This window comes from Lynx canadensis, chromosome B1, assembly GCF_007474595.2.
Source record: "Lynx canadensis isolate LIC74 chromosome B1, mLynCan4.pri.v2, whole genome shotgun sequence".
NCBI lineage: Eukaryota > Metazoa > Chordata > Mammalia > Carnivora > Felidae > Lynx > Lynx canadensis.
In genome coordinates this window covers 123,163,780-123,184,951 of record NC_044306.2, presented here as the reverse complement: position 1 = coordinate 123,184,951, position 21,172 = coordinate 123,163,780, and the positions used below count along the sequence as shown (strand labels likewise).

At 38.0% G+C, this 21,172-nt stretch overlaps 1 protein-coding gene across 1 annotated transcript in view; it reads left to right on the top strand.

The window, feature by feature from the left end:
- METAP1 (methionyl aminopeptidase 1) overlaps positions 1-18,287 on the top strand; it is a 59,973-nt gene extending 41,686 nt beyond the window's left edge. Inside the window, exons 7-11 of the mRNA XM_030313392.1 lie at positions 1,125-1,263; positions 2,772-2,903; positions 5,993-6,136; positions 10,658-10,723; positions 16,468-18,287. Coding sequence (XP_030169252.1) covers positions 1,125-1,263; positions 2,772-2,903; positions 5,993-6,136; positions 10,658-10,723; positions 16,468-16,631 — 645 coding nt within the window. The 3' untranslated portion in view covers positions 16,632-18,287. The remainder of the gene's footprint in view (positions 1-1,124; positions 1,264-2,771; positions 2,904-5,992; positions 6,137-10,657; positions 10,724-16,467) is intronic.
- The last annotated feature ends 2,885 nt before the right edge of the window (positions 18,288-21,172 follow it).

Below are 21,172 nucleotides of genomic sequence, written 5' to 3'. Positions count from 1 at the left end.
ACGGAATTTGACGAGGTTTCTTGAGCAGTAAAAAACTTTTATAAAATTTTTTATTCAAAATTTATAAATTCTGATTTTGGGGCGTTCTTCCCTATGTTATAAAATATGTAGTATGCAGTAGTAGCATATTGCACACTTGCTATAGGCCAGGTGCTTTTTCACTAACTCATTTAATGTCTGCAACAACTCCATGAGCTAGATACCACTGTCCTCTCTGTTGTATAGATAGGGAAACTGAGGCAGAGGTTAACTGTCCAATGTTACACAACTTGTAAATGATGGAGTTGACATTTTTAGTCAAAACAATTTGCTATGTGCTCTAAACTATTTATACTGGCTGTGAGAAGCATGTCATCAAATAAGGGAAAAGTGACAGGCATATAGTTACTGGTTGTAATATTTTTTGTAATTGAGGAAACTTCATTTAAATTTCTAATAGTAGTGGAATTGCCAGTAAAATTATGCTATATTTCACAAATCATATTATATGCAAGTATTTATTGGTCTGAAGACTGTGTGGTAGTATGGAAACAGAAATTATATATGTTGTAACTCCCACTGTGTAAAAACATCCAAGTAAAATAAGACTTGTTAAGGAAAACCAGACCATTTTCTTAGAGGTTCCCTTGTTGTTCCATGTGAATGTAGTGATTAAAATGTATCAGGAAGTACTTTGTCATCTCTTAATTATGCTGGTATTCCATTTTTGGTTATAAGGATATATATAAGCTGGTTATAAGATATAATAACATTAAAAGTACATTTAATATTTGCTTTAGATATTATCTTTTTATTTTAAATAATATATTTTTAATAAAGAGTAGTTAATTCCAAACTAGAATCTTCATATAGTAACATTTGTGTGTACTTGGAAATAGTTATAATATGTGAAATTGCTTTACTTTTGCACTTACCAGTATATTGGTTTGTCTACAGTCTGATGTATATTGTTTAAGATAATATTTATTACTTTTTCTAAAATGATATATTAAATAAGTTCATTAGGAGCATCTGTACAACAGTTTTTTTCACATTTAAAAAATTTTAAAATCTGGTTAATTGCATATAGATTTTTTTCTTTTGCACATTCCAAACTATTTTCTCTGTATTTTAATTTCTTATAGGCATGTATTGCAAGAAATTGTTATCCCTCTCCCCTGAATTATTATAATTTCCCAAAGTCTTGTTGTACTTCAGTGAATGAAGTGATATGCCACGGGATTCCAGACAGACGGCCCTTGCAAGAAGGTGATATTGTTAACGGTAAGAAATGTGTAAGCATGACTTTTGTCACCACGAGCAAAGCAACAACAAGGTTTTGGGAGTCTGATAGTGACTTGTGTTTTCTTTACTTGCTTCCTGTCTTTAACTTATCCCTTTTTTGTATTTAAAATTTTAAAGAAATCTTAAATCTGTGGAAACATTTTTTATGATTTTAAGTACTTCTAGTATGATATGTTTGGCCCAGCATGATTGTGATTGACAAATCGTGGAAGATGTCAGTGAAATGTGTAAGTAATGTTGATTCAGGTGGGATTCATTCCTCCCCCCCGCCTTTTCTTTTAGTCCACTAATGGTGTTGAAGAGATCAGGGCAGGCTTTCTTACAGAGAATGAAAAAATTTTAGTAATATGTGAAGATCTTAAGAAAAAAAGGTAAAATCCTACAGAAATGCCTTCCTTGATGTAAGAAATTCAGAAAGTGGCTACAGGGGCCACTGTGTTAAACTATCTGGGGACGCTGCAAGTGCAGAGGAAGGAGCTGCGATAAAAAGAAATACCGATGAAGAAGACATCCCTAGATGGTATTTTTAATATTGATGACCTTGGTCTTATTAGTAATCAGAAACCTTCAAACGCTTACCTGTCAGATGAGGAAGCATGAGCCCAAGTGGTAAGGCTGCAGGGGATGCTTTGCCTATGATGCTGACTGGGAGTGATAGTGGAGACAGCCAACACTTCTTGTTCGGTTGTTAGTTTTTAGTTAGGGTATCTGTTTACAAAGGCCATGGCTTTTGCCCAACCCTGTTTTTCATACATACCCTGTTATTTTTAATTATTATTTTTCATACAAACCTGTTATTTTATTTTTACACATTTATTACATAATGTGTGAGGTTTTTCAGGAATGTACGTGTCGTGCTAGCCAACACACCTATATCGTGATACTGTAGGTTGGTCAAAATTCATGGTTTAAAAAAACTCATTTAACATACATTTAGTGTATTACAGTTGTATGTTAGTAGTCTGTATGTATTCAATATGTTGACAAAGGGAAGGGTGAATATTCACAAATAAGTGAAAGCAAATGAGTTTTTGAAAAAAATAAGTGTAGAACAGCATAAGTTTTTTTATTTAGTGATTCACTAGGAAGAGAAAAAAATGCGTTAGACAGTAAGTGAAAGCAGTATTTTCTGTTTAATGTCGAAACGTAGCATAGTCCTCCATTTAATGTTATTAATTGCTTATTGATCTTGTGTGAATGTATCCTCAATACATTTCTTCTGACATAAATGATCTAATTAGTACTGTAAGTATAAAAGACCACCATCTGGCTTGTGCTGCGTGACCACATCCTTTTCCGCCACAGTGAGTTTAGTTGCATGACAGACAAGGAATGTCTTTCAGGCGATAACTGTATATCCATTAGTGTCTAGTTTGAGAATGCAGAAATTGTCTTTCTCATTAAGCTGCTTGATGCTGTCATGTTGGAGAAATGTCTTCTATTTTGAAACAAAAATATGGTCTATATATTTGTACATTGTTTTACAGTGGACATCACTCTTTATCGCAATGGCTACCACGGGGACTTGAATGAGACGTTTTTTGTCGGAGATGTGGACGAGGGAGCACGGAAACTGGTTCAGACCACGTACGAGTGCCTGATGCAAGCCATTGACGCAGGTCAGTGGCAGTGCTGGGCACCCTCTAGAGCTGTTACGTGTTGATGGGCTTCAGATGGCTCGTCCCTCCACAGTTCTTTCCTTGCCCTTACCAGCTTTGCCTCTACCCTGCCTGAGTTAGCATGGGTTTTAGCAGTGATGGGTATACGGGTGATTTGGGGATCCCTTGATGAGGTGGACCAGATGATTGCTTATCATCCTTTATCTCTTCTGTGATTTATCTTTCTTTTCTTTGACCGATAAATGAGGAGGAATGTATGTTATATGTATAACATGATAAGTGTATAGAAATGTGTAGTTCTTAAGTGCAGTTTTTTTTCCCTACATGTTAATTCTTTCATATTATGTTCTCATTTTAAAAAAAATTAATGCTAGATTATGAGAGAAAAATGAACGATCTTCCTTTATACTTACTTCTTTCCTTTTTATATCTTTTTTTCCCAGAGGTATCTGCGTTTAACATTTAGGTTTTTTTTTCTCCCCTGTACATTAACAGATGGACATACACATACCACATATATTTATGTGTATGTGTTTAGTTAGGTTAATTGGAGTTATAATATTTGTAATATTCTGTAATTTGTATGTTTTCTCAGTAGGGTCTTTGTGATTTTTCCCAATTAATATATGTACTTGCATGCATAGATCTACCCCCTTGTTTTAATGGCTATATGTTATATTTCATACTATAAAAATTTCTACAAGTATTCCCCTACTAGAATTTGGTGTTTTCTAGATGTCTTGCTATTGTAGTGAATAATATCTTTGAGTACAGGTATATTTCTGTAGGATTTTTCTCAGGCTGTCTTTGTCCACTCAGATAGCTCATACAGATTTTGTTGTTGTTGTTTATAGTATGTCTTAGGAGGAGAAAGAATGGCTTGTTGCGAATGTTAGCAGACTGTTACTAAAAGGACAGTTGGAGTTCAAACAACTTTTTAGGTTGAATCCCATGACATTTTAGCTATATTGTTCAGTATATTATCTGTATTCACCTTCCTTTCCCCCACAATAAACCTGATATATCATCAACAAAGTATTGGACAGGACCACATTCTTTGACAAACACATAGTTATCTCTGATAACATAGATCTGTTATTTTTATTTTTTTGAGTCCATTTTAACATGCATGGAAAATGATGACATTTTTACTAATAAAGTTAGAGGAATGAAAAATGAAAATGTGATACTTTCAAGTATCTGTGTTGATTATGTAAAAGCTAATATTCTTTAGTGTTTAGTTTCTCATTTTTGGAAGTTGTAGTTTAAAACAATTTTTAGGGTTTCTGCCAGGTAGTATCTTTGATGTTTATATCCTTTTTGCTCTTCTGTGAGTTGATGGAAATAACCAGAGAGCTGAAATGTTGTTTTACAAAGACACAGGAATAGAACTTACCAAGAAACCAGCAGATACCAAAGTCTTTGTCACAGTAGCCAGGATAGAACTCTGGAAAGTGCTGTTAATACCTTTGTATGTATCATTCTTGCCCCTTATTTTCTACTGGCTTGGCTGCTCAACATGGTGTAGAGCAGTAGAGCTTGACTGTTGTTAAAATTATCCTTTTAGAATTGGGCTTCTCAATCTACACATTAAATTGTTTTGAGTCTGGTAATTCTTTATTGTAGGGCCTGTCCTGTGCATTGTAGGATGCTTAGCCACATTCTTGGTCTTTACCCGCTAGATGCCAGTTTGCACCGGCCCTCCTAGTGGTGAAAACTAAAAGCGTCTCCAGGTACTTATGAAGTGCATCCTTGGGATGAGAATTGCCTCTAGTTTGAGAATTAGGGAGAAATCTCCTCTCTTTTATTCTCATTATTTTTGAACAGGGATTTTTTGTTGTTGTTGTATATTGCGCAAAATGGGTTAAAGTTTTGCTTTGCTCCCCCGTGACTGGGGCTGATAAAAAGGCTTGGATGGGAATGCAAGCAAATCATTATGCAAGTCAGCCTTGTTCCTCAACATTATTAACTTCCCACCCCTGAAAACAGTCAAGCTGGAACATAGAGTTAAGAACAAGTACATATTAATTGAAATAATTCCTGGAGCTATTTGCCCAGAGATTTGATTGGCTGGAGGCAATACGTTGTACTGGAACCACAGGTTGAAAATCAGGGAGGCAGAGTTAGGAGACTGTAGGGAGTTGGAGCACCAGAACCATGACTAGGTTCTCTGGGAGTCTGGGCAGCGCCCAGCTTGGGGGTCTCAGTGCTGGGACAGCCATAACAACAACAAGAACCACTTTGTTTGTTTTGGTTTATAGTGGCAAAAGTCATAAAAGTTAAGCAGAGCAGGAAGTATATAGTGAGAAGTATCTTTCTATACCCTATCCTCAGGACTGTCTTCAGAGGCAACTGTGAGTAATTTGAGGATCACTTTCATGGGGAAAGAAGCCCAGGGGAAGTAATCCTTTGAGAACTTGATCACTCTGAAACTAAGGATAAGTCCAAGTTACTTTCTGGACATTGCTTTTTGTCCTGGTGCTCTTTCCTACTTTACTTCTTCTGCTCGCTTTAATAGGATAGCACACTTGACCTTAGAGAAGGAGAGAAAGAGATGCCTGTTTTCCATTCTTTTGTCTATTTAAAATTTTTTTTTAATGTTTATTTTTGGGAGAGAGAGAGACAGAGTATGAGCCGGGGAGGGTCAGAGAGGGAGATACAGAATCCAAAGCAGGCTCTAGGCTCTGAGCTGTCAGCACAGAGCGCAATGTGGGGCTCGAACCCACCAGTGGTGAGCCGAAGTTGGGACGCCCAGCGAACTGAGCCACCTAGGCGCCCCTTTCTTTTGTCTATTTAGAAAGCAAAAGGTATGTCTCTCAACCCCTTAGTACTGCACATGTGTCCCTTTCTGCACCGAAGGAGGAAGTACAGGTGCTACTAGTTTGAATCTCAACTTTGCTATTTATTGGCAGTGTAGTATCTGTTACCCTTGGTTTCCTCATCTGAAAGTTTTTTAAGGGACATGTTTATGTATAGGCATGTAATGTAGAAATATAAAGCATTTGGAAAGGTTCCAGGCACATAGATAGTAATTGGCAGTAAGTGTCACTTACTATTACTTTGTCATGAGTCCTCTTTTTTCCTTCCAGTGAAACCTGGTGTTCGATACAGAGAATTGGGAAACATTATTCAGAAGCATGCCCAAGCAAATGGGTTTTCAGTTGTTCGAAGCTATTGTGGGCATGGAATCCACAAGCTTTTTCATACAGCCCCTAATGTACCCCATTATGCCAGTAAGTACTACCCAAAGATTTGCTGTTTGCTAACCATTTATTTAACAAATATTTATTCAAACATTTAACAGGACCTACTATTTTGTATTTATTTTTCTATTAACTGTTATAAATGGACCCTCAAAATGTATATGTGCTCATACACAATACACATTTGTTATCTTGCTCACCTAACAGTCCAAAATGTGTTTGGTCACTATTGGGGTGGTGGTGATACGGCAATTATTCTGTGACCCAGGTTCTGTCATCGTCAACCTATACCTTTCAAGATCACTTTGGGAGTTATTCTTCTAATCTGTAGATACTGGGAGGAGGGGGAAAAGCATGGAGAGGGGTATCTTTGGGAGGTTTTAATGAACCAGCCTGAAATTGGCATAGATCACTTACATTTACTTTTCATTGGTGGGAATTCAGTCACATGGCTACACTAACTGAAAAGGAGATTGGGAAGTGTAATCTAGCTGAGGACTCTCAGAGAAGTAACCTAATTTTGGTCAACAGCCTCTGCCATGGATCCAGCTATCACTATTCTTTTTTTTTTTTTTTTTTTAATGTGTATTCATTTTTGAGAAGGAGAGAGTGTGCACCCATGAGCGGGTGAGGAGCAGACAGAGAGGGAGACAGAGAATCTGAAGCAGGCTCTGTGCTGACACAGCGAGTTCGATGTGGGGCTTGAACTCATGAACCATGAGATCATGACCTGAGCTGAAGTCAGACTGAGTCATCAGGCATTCTCTGCTGTCACTTTTTTGATTCCTTAGATGAAATTGGTTTGGCTTGGTTTGATTTTGTAGTATATATCAGATACTGTACTATTTGTTGGTATAAATAAAGGAGATAGATGAAGTACCTTTTTAAGTTGAGTGCTATCTGATAGAATAAGAAAGGAAGTGTGGGACAATTAATGTCTTCCAGAAACTTTTTTCTCTTGGAGAGATAAGGCATGCAAGAATAAGTCTGTTTATTTAGTGCTAGAAATGAAAGCTGTCCACAGTAAGCGACCTAAGAAGGAATTTAACAAATATATGTGAGTTATTGCTGTGTAGGCACTTTCACATAATTTCTTGTGCTTAAGTTTTCTCATCTTGAACAATAGTAGGGAGTGGCACCTACCCTAGAATTGTTACTAGGATTAAGTGAGATAGTACATGGAAAACAATTAGTGTTAACTTTTAGGATGATGATGATGATGATGATGATGATAATGATGGATATACATTATTTCATTTGATCATCACAACTCTGAATAATTTCTTAGCCCTATTTTAAAGAGCAGATTCTGCTAAATAAATAAATAAATAAACAAACAAAATAAATGCAGATTCTGTGCTTAGAAAAGTACTTCATTTACTCAGGTTCACACAGACTAGTAAATAAATACCAAGACTAGGAGTGGTACCTGGGTTTTGTCCTTCTAGAGGCAATCTTGATTCCCATACTTTGTGCTGCCTGGTAAGGACCGAAGCAGTTTGGTGTAGTTCCTGTGGGAGAAAAAAAGAATGGTTGAAATTTTGGCTTGGTGGAGATGAGGAAGAAATTCCAGGTGGAGAGGAAGCATGAATAGATGTTTCAAGTTGAGAGCGAACAGAGACATGATGAGCTAGGGCTGAGTACTATATATTAATAATACAGCAGGAGGCAGTGCCAGACCAAGGATATTTGACTTTATTTGCTGGGATTATCGGAAACATTTTCGTGCAGAAGAATGACAAGGTGAAGTTGCTATTTTGGGAAGACAAATTTGGCAGTGTTGTCTAGAGTGTATTGCAGGTGTGAGCTAGTCTAGCCAGCCTGATGCACGCTTGTTGCCGTAGTCGAGGTGTGAGGTGGTAAGATTCTAGATGTCAGTAGTTGTGAAGAAAAGGGAAAGGAGTGAGAAACCTCTCAATGGGAGAAGCTGGAGAAGTAGTTTGGAGCACAGCATTTGGTACCTATCAGCAAACATTTATTAGCAGACCACGAAGTTTTCTTTATATAAGCTGTGAATTGTGCTTGAAATAAAAATTAGCAACAGAAAATAAGTAGCCAACTTAATTCCTTCCTGGTGAGCCCTGTAATCTGATGTGCATTCCATTAACAGAATGGAAGTGGCTACTCTGATTACAGGGATACATGAGTGTGTGTATGTTTGTGTAAAAAGAGTGTGTGCGGGGGGGGGTGAAAAATTCCCTTTACTTACTGAATTGACAAATGACAGACTCAGGTTTAGATACGGATTATATAAAGAGATGGAAGAAGCTAGAATTTATGGGAGAAGGGGACATGGGTCAGTGATGATCGTGTCCGTAAAATACATAAAACCATTTAATTAGAAATAAAAAACAGTTCTGAAAAAAGAAGCAAGGGCCAGGTATACTTGATTTCATATGTTTGATACATTTATGGAAAGTCCAGTTTCAGTCAGGTTTATATATATTAAAATATGTTGTGATCACTTTAGGGAAGTGTAAAAGGAAACTGCTGAGTCTTTGTGCAGCTGAGACCTTTTGAAATGTGTAAATGATCCCTGCTTTGGCTTGTAACTCCATATTCCTTACCAGCTGAAGGTGGAACTAGGAAACTGTTGTGTAACTTCCTCCATGCCTTCTATGTTAGAGAAGTCCTTGTTAGAATTGATTTCCTTTTATTTAAGTCATTAGGGCTGAGAGGTAATGATAATAATACCCTACGTTTGGAATGTATGTTAAATAATCTGTGAGGTAGATGGTAGAGCAGGTACAGCTTTTTACAAAAGTACTTAGCATACTGTCTGCAGTCGTGTAGTCAATCAGATAATGTATGTTTGCTGAGTGAGGTACATGGAGAAACTGAAACCATGAGTCAAGTTGAGTAGGAGTGGTAACTTCTAGAATAATGAGTCAGTGACAGAAGAAAGGAGTGGAACTTTGAGTCTCTGTTTCATCACTGTCCAATAGTAATATCTTGCGAGGTGCCTATGTAATTTAAAAATTTCTAGTGGTCAGTAAAAAAAAAATAGGTGGAATTAACTTGAATGATATATTTTATGTAATAATGCATTGCATTCACAAAGTTAGCATTTCAGCATTTAATCAATGTAAAAATGATTGAGATATATATTTCATCTTTGAAATCGGCATATATTTTACACTGAACAGTTGATATCATTCTGACTAGCCACTTGGCAAGTGCTCTCGGAGGCTACATGCTTCCAGTGCTGCAGCAGTGGGACAGCTCAGTTCCAGATTCCTTTATCCTTTTTCTTTCTGTGACATCACACTGCTACCCTTTTGACAGTAAAAAAAAAATACATATCCCCAGGGGAATATGACCAATTCTTTATATGTAGTAAGTTGCAGGTCATTAGGAAAGAAAGTTCTTAGAAATAGTAAGTCATTGTTTTTTGCTTCTCAGATTTTAGGATGATTTAGAAAGTTCAGATTTGGAATCTGCAGTGCGTGTATTTTGGCAATACGTAAGAGAGTGAAAAGCAGCATGATGGCTTTTCACAAGGAAGGATGTGTAGGAATATAAATGTGCAGGTGAGATTAGATCACATCTAGATGGCGTTTAGTGGATTCAGCCTCTGGACACGTGTCATTCATTACCAAAGCCACCATCTCCAAGACCAGCCTTACCAAGAAACCCTGAAAGCCAGTGCTGTTGCCATCTGGTGGTTAAGCGGAGCAAATGCAGTCATTTGTTTACTGACGCTCACATCAGTTTTTTGTTTTTTTTTTTTTAATTGGAACTTTAAACTGATTCTCCATTTTTGTCTGAGATTATCTAAAAATGTCCATTCCTGTTTTTACCTTTTGGCCTTTTTTGGAGGATGACTAGTTTGAATACTTGAACTCATCGTTGTGTCTTTCATGATGGTCCTGAAAAATACTCTTGTATTAGTGAACAAAAAGCTAAAAAAGTATTTGGGGGAGAAAATGGAATTTCTGTTTTCAGATAAAAAGGGATAGTTTTATCATTAAAAAAAAGTAGGTTCATACATAGAGGCTTTGTTCCTTTTTGAAGATAAGAAAAAGAAGGCAACATAAAAGCCTCATGAGAATCGTGCCATTGTTTCTGTGGGCTGTGTGCCTGCTCCCCCCCTCACCCCACAGCCATACACCCACCCAAAAGGTGCGAGGCTTCCGGCGTAATCTGGAACATCTGTTGTTTTCCTTTAAATATCTGGGTGAGTAATGGAACTTTGCTTGGTTGCATGATTTCAACTCTACTCCTGGTGTAACATAAGTGGTGGTACTTTTCATTTCATAGAAGTGATAACTTCATCTGAAATCACTTTGCAGACATCTCTGTGTTTTCCTAGAGAAGATAGAAGCAGAATAAAATATGCCTAGGATAGTATCTGCCCCACAGCAGGTGGATATCTGCAAAAATACCTGTTTGTTGAATGATCCCTTTTAAGAAGGGGGAATTGGGAAAGGAGAGAGGAATTTAAGAATCACTGATAGGAATGCAAGTTGTGTACTCTGACAAGGGAGCTGTTCAACAGTATGCTGCTGGTTTTTAGCTGGGTTTTGAGAATTTTTTTTTCTTTAATTTCAGAAAATAAAGCAGTTGGAGTGATGAAGGCTGGCCATGTATTTACAATTGAGCCAATGATTTGTGAAGGTGAGAAAAAAGGATGCTATAATGTTCTTGAATTTTAATTTACTTTTGGTCACTCATGATCAGATCAGTAGTCTGCTCTGTTTATTTTCTTTTTGGTTCATTTCCACTCCCAGTCGCATCTCAAGCTCAATTCAGTATCATGTAGAGAACTGAAAACTGTAAGGGCTGGCAAGAAAGCAGTGCTTTCTGTCTGGTAATTCTGCTGTCAGTAGATGCTGAAGTACTTGAATCCCGGTCCCTTTCCATAAAAGATTCTGTCAAAGGGTGTGTTGTAATAACAGGAGCCTCCATCAAGCCTGTGTAGCTTTTTGATGGGTGTCCAGGGGGAGGGAAAAAGTAGAGCCACTCACTTTGAGGCAGACACGGGTATATGATTTGCTTCTCCACAACTCACGAGGTAGGTGCTATCCCCATCATACAGAAGAGCAAACTGATCCTTGAAGCAGGTAAGTAACTCTTCTGAAGTCATCTAGCTAGTTACGTGGCAGCTGACTTGGACCAAACTCATGAGCTGTTCTGCCTGCTCAGGGTCTGCGCTCAGGTCATCAGGTGGCATTATTTAGCTCTTGTGGACAAAGCACAGCACAGACATACTTAACGCTGGCAGTTTTATGTCCTCACTGTCGCTGTTCCCCGTGGCAGGCTCATAGCATTGATAAAGACCCAGTGTCATGATTAGAGCTTGTCGCTCAGATGGTTGGATGTTCTCTTCACCTTTCTTCTCAGCCAGTCCTCTGTTGGGATTAGGGGATGCAGTGAGGCTGTAGTAGTGGGGCTGGTGTGTCCTGGGGCCTACATTAAAGGATACCTCCTCTCTGGATCCTTCCGGTCTTTTTTATAACCTGATCTTGGCAGTGACATCCCATTACTTCTGTCAGATTGCCTTCCTTAGAAGTGAGTCACTAAATTCAGCCTACAGGCTGCCTTCTTATAACCTGATCCTTTGTTGCCTTTTCTGTAAAGTGGAATTACAGTCTTTAACCTGCCAGCTCCCCAGGGCAGCTATTAAGAATTGAGACGACTTACATTAGCACAAAATACCTTGTGTCCTTTTAAGGGCTGTAAACATGCAAGGTACTGTTTTTGTCGTTGTCATGGAATAAGAATTAAGTTCTGATCCTGTGGAACCAGTCTGAGGGCGGGAGGTATATTAGCAGAGAAAAGCAAGACACTGAGAAGAAAGTAGTTTTGGTTACATACCTGTTTTCATTAACTGGCACCTGGTTGGTAAGACACAGTGTGGTATTTCCAAGAATAAGCAAATAACTTTTCATAGAGTCTGTTCAGATAATCATCATATTATAGCATACATACTTTAGTGTAACTCAGGTAGGCTAAATCCTAGCTCTGGAGTGGAAAGTTTCAAATCCAAAGAAGAATTTGAATTTTCTCCGAATAGGATCCAGATATGTTTGACTTGACATTGGTAAAGAACCTTTTTGTAAGCAGTTCGCAGTAAAGTTAGATAAGTATTATGTCTTTAATCCAGTTGTGAAAAGGTTGTTCATTACATCAGAAAATACCCAGTTATAGTCATCTTTACATGTTTGACAAAGCATGAATTAACTTTCTTTAAGCTACCTCATATTTTCTTTTTTAGGCTGGGATTTAGTATTGTAAAAGTAGGTTACTTCACTGCATTTTATATGTGTTCTAGGATTTGTGTGAGTCGTTGAGACCTAATCTTTGGTAAAGATTACTCAAAATGAAGGCTGTATTGATTTTTTTGACATCTAATTTGGAGACAAGAAAGTCTCTATAAACACACTTCTATAGTAGTATCCAGAATTGCATAACTTTCTCATTTTACCTCTGCCTCCCCTCCTCTCTTTCTCTTGAGTGGTTTCTTTCATTGTCCTGGGGCTTTTTTCACTGTCCCTTTCTTTCCTTTCTCTTTTAGCCCCTCCCTATCTATTTTGCCTCATTCTAATTTTTTAAAATTCTCTCACCAATCCTATTTCTTTCTCTTAGCCCCTTTTTTTTCTGGTTACTAGAGGGGTGTGGTCAAAAATTTCAGAGTAGAATCTCTTGTCACCATCTGTGTGCCTGCCATTTAAAAATCATATTAGATGGCACAAAAACAGACACACAGACCAATGGAATAGAATAGAAACCCCAGAACTAGACCCACAAACGTATGGCCAACTCATCTTTGACAAAGCAGGAAAGAACATCCAATGGAAAAAAGACAGCCTCTTTAACAAATGGTGCTGGGAGAACTGGACAGCAACATGCAGAAGGTTGAAACTAGACCACTTTCTCACACCATTTACAAAAATAAACTCAAAATGGATAAAGGACCTAAATGTGAGACAGGAAACCATCAAAACCTTAGAGGAGAAAGCAGGAAAAGACCTCTCTGACCTCAGCCGTAGCAATCTCTTACTCGACACATCCCCAAAGGCAAGGGAATTAAAAGCAAAAGTGAATTACTGGGACCTTATGAAGATAAAAAGCTTCTGCACAGCAAAGGAAACAACCAACAAAACTAAAAGGCAACCAACGGAATGGGAAAAGATATTTGCAAATGACATATCGGACAAAGGGCTAGTATCTAAAATCTATAAGGAGCTCACCAAACTCCACACCCGAAAAACAAATAACCCAGTGAAGAAATGGGCAGAAAACATGAATAGACACTTCTCTAAAGAAGACATCCAGATGGCCAACAGGCACATGAAAAGATGTTCAGCGTCGCTCCTTATCAGGGAAATACAAATCAAAACCACACTCAGGTATCACCTCACGCCAGTCAGAGTGGCCAAAATGAACACATCAGGAGACTATAGATGCTGGAGAGGATGTGGAGAAACGGGAACCCTCTTGCACTGTTGGTGGGAATGCAAATTGGTGCAGCTGCTCTGGAAAGCAGTGTGGAGGTTCCTCAGAAAATTAAAAATAGACCTACCCTATGACCCAGCAATAGCACTGCTAGGAATTTACCCAAGGGATACAGGAGTACTGATGCATAGGGGCACTTGTACCCCAATGTTCATAGCAGCACTCTCAACAATAGCCAAATTATGGAAAGAGCCTAAATGTCCATCAACTGATGAATGGATAAAGAAATTGTGGTTTATATACACAATGGAATACTACGTGGCAATGAGAAAAAATGAAATATGGCCTTTTGTAGCAACGTGGATGGAACTGGAGAGTGTGATGCTAAGTGAAATGAGCCATACAGAGAAAGACAGATACCATATGGTTTCACTCTTATGTGGATCCTGAGAAACTTAACAGGAACCCATGGGGGAGGGGAAGGAAAAAAAAAAAAAGAGGTTAGAGTGGGAGAGAGCCAAAGCATAAGAGACTGTTAAAAACTGAGAACAAACTGAGGGTTGATGGGGGTGGGAGGGAGGGGAGGGTGGGTGATGGGTATTGAGGAGGGCACCTTTTGGGATGAGCACTGGGTGTTGTATGGAAACCAATTTGTCAATAAATTTCATATATAAAAATAAATAAATAAATAAATAAATAAATAAAAATCATATTAGAAATTAAATGCTATAGGGGCGCCCGGGTGGCTCACTCGGTTAAGCGTCTGACTCTTGATTTTGGCTCAGGTCATGGTTCGTGACATCGAGTCCCATGTTAGGCTCTGTCCTGACAGAGAAGAGCCTGCTTGGGATTCTCTTCCTCTCTGTCTCTGCCCCTTCCCTGCTTGCATTCTTTCTCTCTCTCTGTCTCTCTCTTAAAAATAAATAAACATTAAAAAAAATGCTGTAATAAAAGTGTAAAAAGATGATTTCCTTTACAATATACATTGGCTGTAGTTTATGCCAAAGTTGTACCAGGAAAGAGCTAAATTTATTAATTCAATTTTTAACTCATAGTTCTATAATGAGCTGTATCAATATGTTTTCTAAAATGAAACCCAGTGCCTTTATTTTGGAAGTACCATCTTGATTTGGTATTTGGGAGGCATAAAAAATGTGAAGTTGTAACACACCCAAGGAAATTTAAAATATCATCATTACTTCATTGAACTAAAAACCAAAATGAAGTTGGAGGAAAAACTAAAACAGTTGAAGTATAAATAGGAGTATTATTATTGTTATTACTGAGGTATAATTGATGTACAATATTGTATTAGTTCTAGGTATAGATTAAATATACTGATTTGACAGTACTATGTATTACCCGGTGCTTATCGTGATAACTGTAGTCACCACCTCTCAATTTTATTGACTATATTCTCTATGCTCTACTTTTCATTTCCGTGATTTCTTTGTTTTATAACTGGAAGTTTGTACCTCTTAATTCCCTAATTTCACGCCCCCCCACCCCGCCCCATATACCTCCCTTCTGGCAACCACTTGTTTGTTCTCTCTATTTAAGAGTCTTTCTTAGGGGTACCTGGGTGGCTCAGTCAATTAAGCATCCGACTTTGACTCAAGTCATGATCTCACAGTTCGTGAGTTCCAGCCCCGCATGAGGCTCTGTGCTAACAGCTCAGAGCAGCTGGGAGCCTGTTTCAGATGTGTCTTCCTCTCTCTCTGCCCCTCCCCTGCTCGCTGTCTGTCTCTGTCTCAAAAGTAAATAAATGTTAAAAAAAATTTAAGAGTCTGTTTGATTGTTCATTGGTTTTGTTTTTTAAGTTCTACATGGAAGTGAAATCATAAGAGTATTTGTCTTTTTCTGTCTAACTTATTTCACTTAGCATAATACCCTCTAGGTCCATCCATGTTGTCGCAAATGGCATGATCTCACCCTTTTTCATGGCTGTGTAATACTTTGTTGTGTGTGCATGCCATATCTTCTTCATCCATTCATCTATCAGTGGACGACGCTTGAGAGTTGCTTCCATATCTTGGCTACTCTGCATAATGCTGCAGTAAACATAGGGGTGCATATATCTTTTTGAAGGAGTGTTTTTGTTTTCTTTGGGTAAGTTCCTAGTAATGGAAATACTGGATTGTGTGGTAATTCTATTTTTAATTTTTCTCACAGTGGCCGTACCAGTTTACACTAGCAGTCCACAAGGGTTCCCTTTTTCTCTACTTCCTCACCAACCAACACATGTTATTGCCTGTTGTGAGGTGATAATCTCATTGTAGTTTTGATTTGTAGCTCCCTGATTATTAGTGATGTTGAGTATCTTTTCATGTGTCTGTTAGCTGTCTGATGTCTGCTTTGGAAAAATGTTCAGGTCCTCTCCTCATTTTTAATTGGATTCTTTGTTTTTGTTTTTGTTTTTGGTGTTGAGGTATATATAAATGCTTTATGTATTTGGATATTAACCCCTTATCAGATCTATCATTTGCAGATATCTTTTTGCATTCGGTAGGTTGCCTTCTGTTTTGTTGATCGTGTCTTTTGCTGTGCAAATGCTTTTTATTTTTGATGTAATCCCGATAGTTTATTTTCGCTTTTGTTTTCCTTGCCTCGGGAGACAGATTCATAAATATGTTGGTGAGGCTGATGTCCAAGAGATTACTGCCTATTTTCTTTAAGGAGATCCATGGAATTCCAAGTCTTTAATTTTGAGTTTATTTTTGTGTGTTGTGTATTTTGCTTACTATGTAAGCAAGTAGTGCAGTTTCGTTCTTTTTTTTTCCAGTTTCATTCTTTTGAATGTAGCTGCCTACCATTTGTAAATTGGAGTCTTAATAGTGAATTTTCTAATTGGCTTCTGTAATATCCAAGGATATAGGAGTACGTGCAAATACACTTATCTAGAGAGTTTGTTTAGAAAACTGAGCGATAGAATTAAGAAATTGTTTTTTGTTTGTTTGTTTAAGGTGGATGGCAGGATGAAACCTGGCCAGATGGTTGGACCGCCGTGACGAGAGACGGAAAGCGGTCTGCTCAGTTTGAGCACACCCTGCTGGTCACGGACACTGGCTGTGAAATCCTGACCCGGCGACTTGATAGCACGCGGCCTCACTTCATGTCCCAATTTTAATTTCTCCCGAGATGGCACATCTCAGTAATACCTTCTGGCTGTACCATGCATTTTATTGAGAGTACAGAATGGAAGAGGAGATTTTTATTACGTGTTTTGTTTTGACTATAGATAAGGAAGACTACAGCATTGGATGTGTGTCCTCAAGAACTTGACTTGGGTCTGAAAAAGCTGAGAAGAATAAAAGAAACATTCTCAACTCTTTTTAGTATTCCCCTCTCCCTCCAGAAATCTCTGCACCCCTGTTTTCTCACTTGGCCTTTGAGCACTTTTTACGTAAACCTGCTTCTAGTTGCTTTTATCACTGCCACAACTGGGCCAGCAAGAGCCAGCTGCTCTTCAGGTGAATGTGGAAGATGAGAATCCTTGAAACTTTAGCAACATATGTTGTTCCAGATTTTTTTTATTATATATGTATGGAAATATATATGTATACATTTTAAATTCCATGTATGTAATTCCTGAACACTATATGACCTGGGTTTGTGTTAATTCTGCCCTGACAGTGCTATATGCTGTCATAAATGGACCCATTGTTTGCAGTGATTTATTTCCCAGTTGGGAATTTGGCCTCCCTCCTTCCCCATGCTACTTATTTACCCTTGTAATTGTGTGTAAGGAAGCACTCGGTCAGTGAGACTTCCTCTCCAGTGTGGACTCTGTCAGTGAATGGTTGTGGCAAAATTCACTTTGGAAAAGGGTTGTCACATTTTAAAAACATCTAGTTTCTGGCAAAAATAGCCATGCTTCATATCATAGCTGGCTGTTTCAGAGCATGAGCATTTTGTGATACATTGCTCTTTCAGACCTCTTTCTGGTCGAAATGGGAGGGAAAAAGCTCCCTTTCTTCCCCTCTATTTTATTTCAAGGGCAAACCTTGGAGATATTCAGAGAAGGGTGAACGGTTGCACTGTGGAGGTTGATGGGAAGAGACAGTTCTGAAATCTCTTTGGCAGTGAGCAGAGTAAGTCAGGTGGGCTGTTAGCTTCTGACATTTAGTAAACCTGGTAGTGATGAGAAAGGTACTTCTTTGAAGATTGTACTGTTCCCTTGCAGTAGAGATGCAGCTGTCCATGGTGTGTTGAAAACACACTTCACCTTGACATGGTTGGGAACCTCATTAGAAATGACCCCAGCTGCCCAATATCTTTGTTCCTTTCAGTAGTTCAGTCCAAATGGAAGTGTATCCAGGGAACACGTATCAGATCAAAGTCGTTGTCATTGGAGTATACTTGATTACTGGGTATCTGGTAACTTTCTTGTAAGATAATTTGATACCACTGACATGTTATATGAGAACATCTTTCCCAGAGTGCCTCAGACCTTTATTGCTTTAAAAGAATTATGATAATGTTTTCATTACTTTTATTATTTTAATGATTTAGTGAAGTGACTGAATCTGGTATAGACTTTTGGGGGTATGTGTGTGAAATTTTTTATCAAACTGTAATATTTGTGAATGGAATGCCTTGCAATATGAATGTTAATATAATGTGTAAAGGGAGATTAAAAGTTTGAACGATTATCCCCTCCCCCCCCCCCCCCCACCGTGTAGTTATTAACTTTGCTGCATTTGTTTGGGGTTTCAGAGGGAAGTGGAGGGAGTAGGGTGGCTGATTTCATAATCTGAAATAAACTCATGACCATTTGAGTGAAGAGTTTTTCGAGTTTAACGACTACATAATTCCAGTACTGTGTTTAGTTCACCAGAGCCTATCAGCAGTATTTGAGATGCAACCATAGTTTTGAGAGCTTTCAAGACAGAATGCTGAATATTTAGGGAATCATTTTAGGTACTGATGGTGGAATTAACAGTGTGGGCTTCTTTGATCATTAGAATATAAGCTCAAGGAAAAAATATCTTGATAGGATAATTTTTTTGTAAAAAGGTTAACATTGGTGATGATGCTTTTTTTGGTTTGGTAGATTTCAAAACAGTATGGGCTCTAGTCTAATTGTATATATCTAATTTAAAATGTTTATTAGATGAGAAAGCTTCACGTTTCATTATTCTGCCAACTTTTCAGAGTGTATTAACTTTTTATTTTTTGTGTCAACTTAATTTTTTTAATGTTTGTTTATTTTTGAGAGAGAGCATGAGCTGGGGAAGAGCAGAGAGAGGGAGACACAGAATCCAAAGCAGGCTCCAGGCTCTGAGCTGTCAGCACAGAACCCGATGCGGGGCTCGAACTCCTGAGCTGTGAGATCATGACCTGAGCCGAAGTCAGATGCCAAACCGATTGAGCCACCCAGGCACCCCTTGTGTGAGCTTTTAAAGTAATACATATAGTTTTTCCTGCCAGTCCTCCAGCCCCCTTGGAATTATAATTTAGAAGCAGGGAAACATTTGCCTTTAAATTTTATGTCTTTTGCTGATGTAGTGGATTAAGGTACATTAGGACCCATTCACTGACACTTTAATACCACTTGCCACGGGTCGAAATTTAATAGGAGGTTGAGGAATTCGTCATCTTACCTTGATTCTTTTGTCCTATAACTACTATTTTTTTCTTTGTGTTTGGTTAAGATTGCAGGCATGGTGCTTTACTACTTTTTGCTAAGGCCCCCAGAATGCACCCTCATGGTATCTGTAAGCTGTTTTTTTCAAAAAAAAAAAAAAAAAAAAAAAAAATTTTTTTTACTTCCAACTTTGCATTTTGAAAATTTTCAGATTTACAAAAAAGTTGAAAGTATAGTACAAGGAAATGATCATATACACTTTATCTATATCCAGTGATCATTACTTTGCCACATCTCTCTTAAGCACCTTCCTTTTGAAACAAATGGCATCATACTTCACATTATTATTGCAGCTTGTCTGTTAAGACGTAAGGACATTTCTTACTGATCATAGTACCACACCCAAGGAATTTAACATTGATACAGAATTATCTAATGTATAGTATATACTCAAATGTGAGTCTCAATTTTTTTCCAAATGTTCTTTAAAGCTTCTCTCTTTTCTAAATCCAGGATCTAGACCCATGCATTTGGTTGTCCTGTATCTGTAGTCTTCTTTACTCTAGAACAATCCTACCTTTTTTGGTGCTTTATGAAATTGACACTTAATAAAGCAGGCCAGTTAGCTTATAAATTTCTGTATTTCTCTGGGAGTTTCTCATGAGAAATTTCAAGATAAATATTTTGGCAGAAGACTCTACTGATGGTATGTGGTATGTCTCATTCATTGTGTCACATCACATCAGGAGACACAATGTTACTGTCACATTATTGCCAATATAAGTTTGATCACTTGCTTTGTCAGATCTTTCCATTTTAAGAATATTTTTCTTTTCTGAAGCAAATAATCTGGGAGGAGATACTTGAAGACCATTTGGATATTCTTTTCACTCAATGGAATTAATGTGCACTGATAATCCTTGCCAGAATCCAGTATTTTATTACATTGGTGGCTGCAAATTGAGACTGAAATCTAGCATTCCATTTACATTTTATTAGCTGGCACCCTTTTACAAAGAAGCATTTTCCCCCCTCCTTTTACCCACGGTCGTTGAGTGTTGTCAATGTGGGCTCATCAATTCTTAAAAATTCTATTTAATTACTGTAATTGTCCCAAATTTGGCCAGCAGAAGCACCTTTAAGCTTATTCATGTGTCATTTTGACCTGCGCCTATCAGTCTTTGAGCGCTTTCTTTTTGCTGTAGCAAGATGTTGTAAGTTTATCGTACAACTTTCCTGTCTCACACTGGGACAGGCTGTTTCTCCAAGGAGCCCTCGTTCCCTTTCATGGGGAATGGTATTTGGAAATGAGGATCTGGGTGCTACTGGGTGTCCTTGTTGCCAGGCACTTTCAGGGAACAGAGCCAGAAAATGTACTTTTTATAAATCATGAATTCGTTCTGATACTTTCAAATCTAACACTAATCTTTCTCATCTTTTTCTGTTTCATATTTATATCTGCTTTATCCCATGGTGAGAACTTTGGTTCTGAACAGCATTAATATTTATTTGCTGGATTCTGTAAGACATGTAAAATTTAGAATTACTGTATCAAAATCACTACCAACAGTGAACTTAAGTGCAAAATTTGTGATTCTTGAAACCTGTCTCACTAAGGGAGTACAGATTATTGGTTTGTTACTTGAAGTAATTTTATTCCTACTGTATCCTAAATTTCGTAAACTGTGAGCTCCTTTTTGACAATACAGTGCATCTTGGGGGCAAAAGGTACAGTAAGAGGAATGGGAAGGATAGTGATCTGGGAGTTAGAAGTATTGGAAAGGTTTGAGATAGTGTGGTAAGATTCTGTCTACATTTGGTGTTTGACCTCTACCAAACTCTGGAGCTATAAGAGGAGCACATGATACCACTTTGTAATGTAGATGTGTGGCCCATTTTCCAGTAGAGAAAAACATCTGGGCATTATTGTCTTAGCAACAGATTGTTTCACAATGTAGGCTACATTATGCTAATATCCTAAAAGTTATTAATGTGTTGTTTCATTTTAAAAATGAACACCCAAGGAAAGGTTAGCTTAGCACAGGCTCCCCCACGTTTGAACCCTGAGGAGCAAGCAGCCT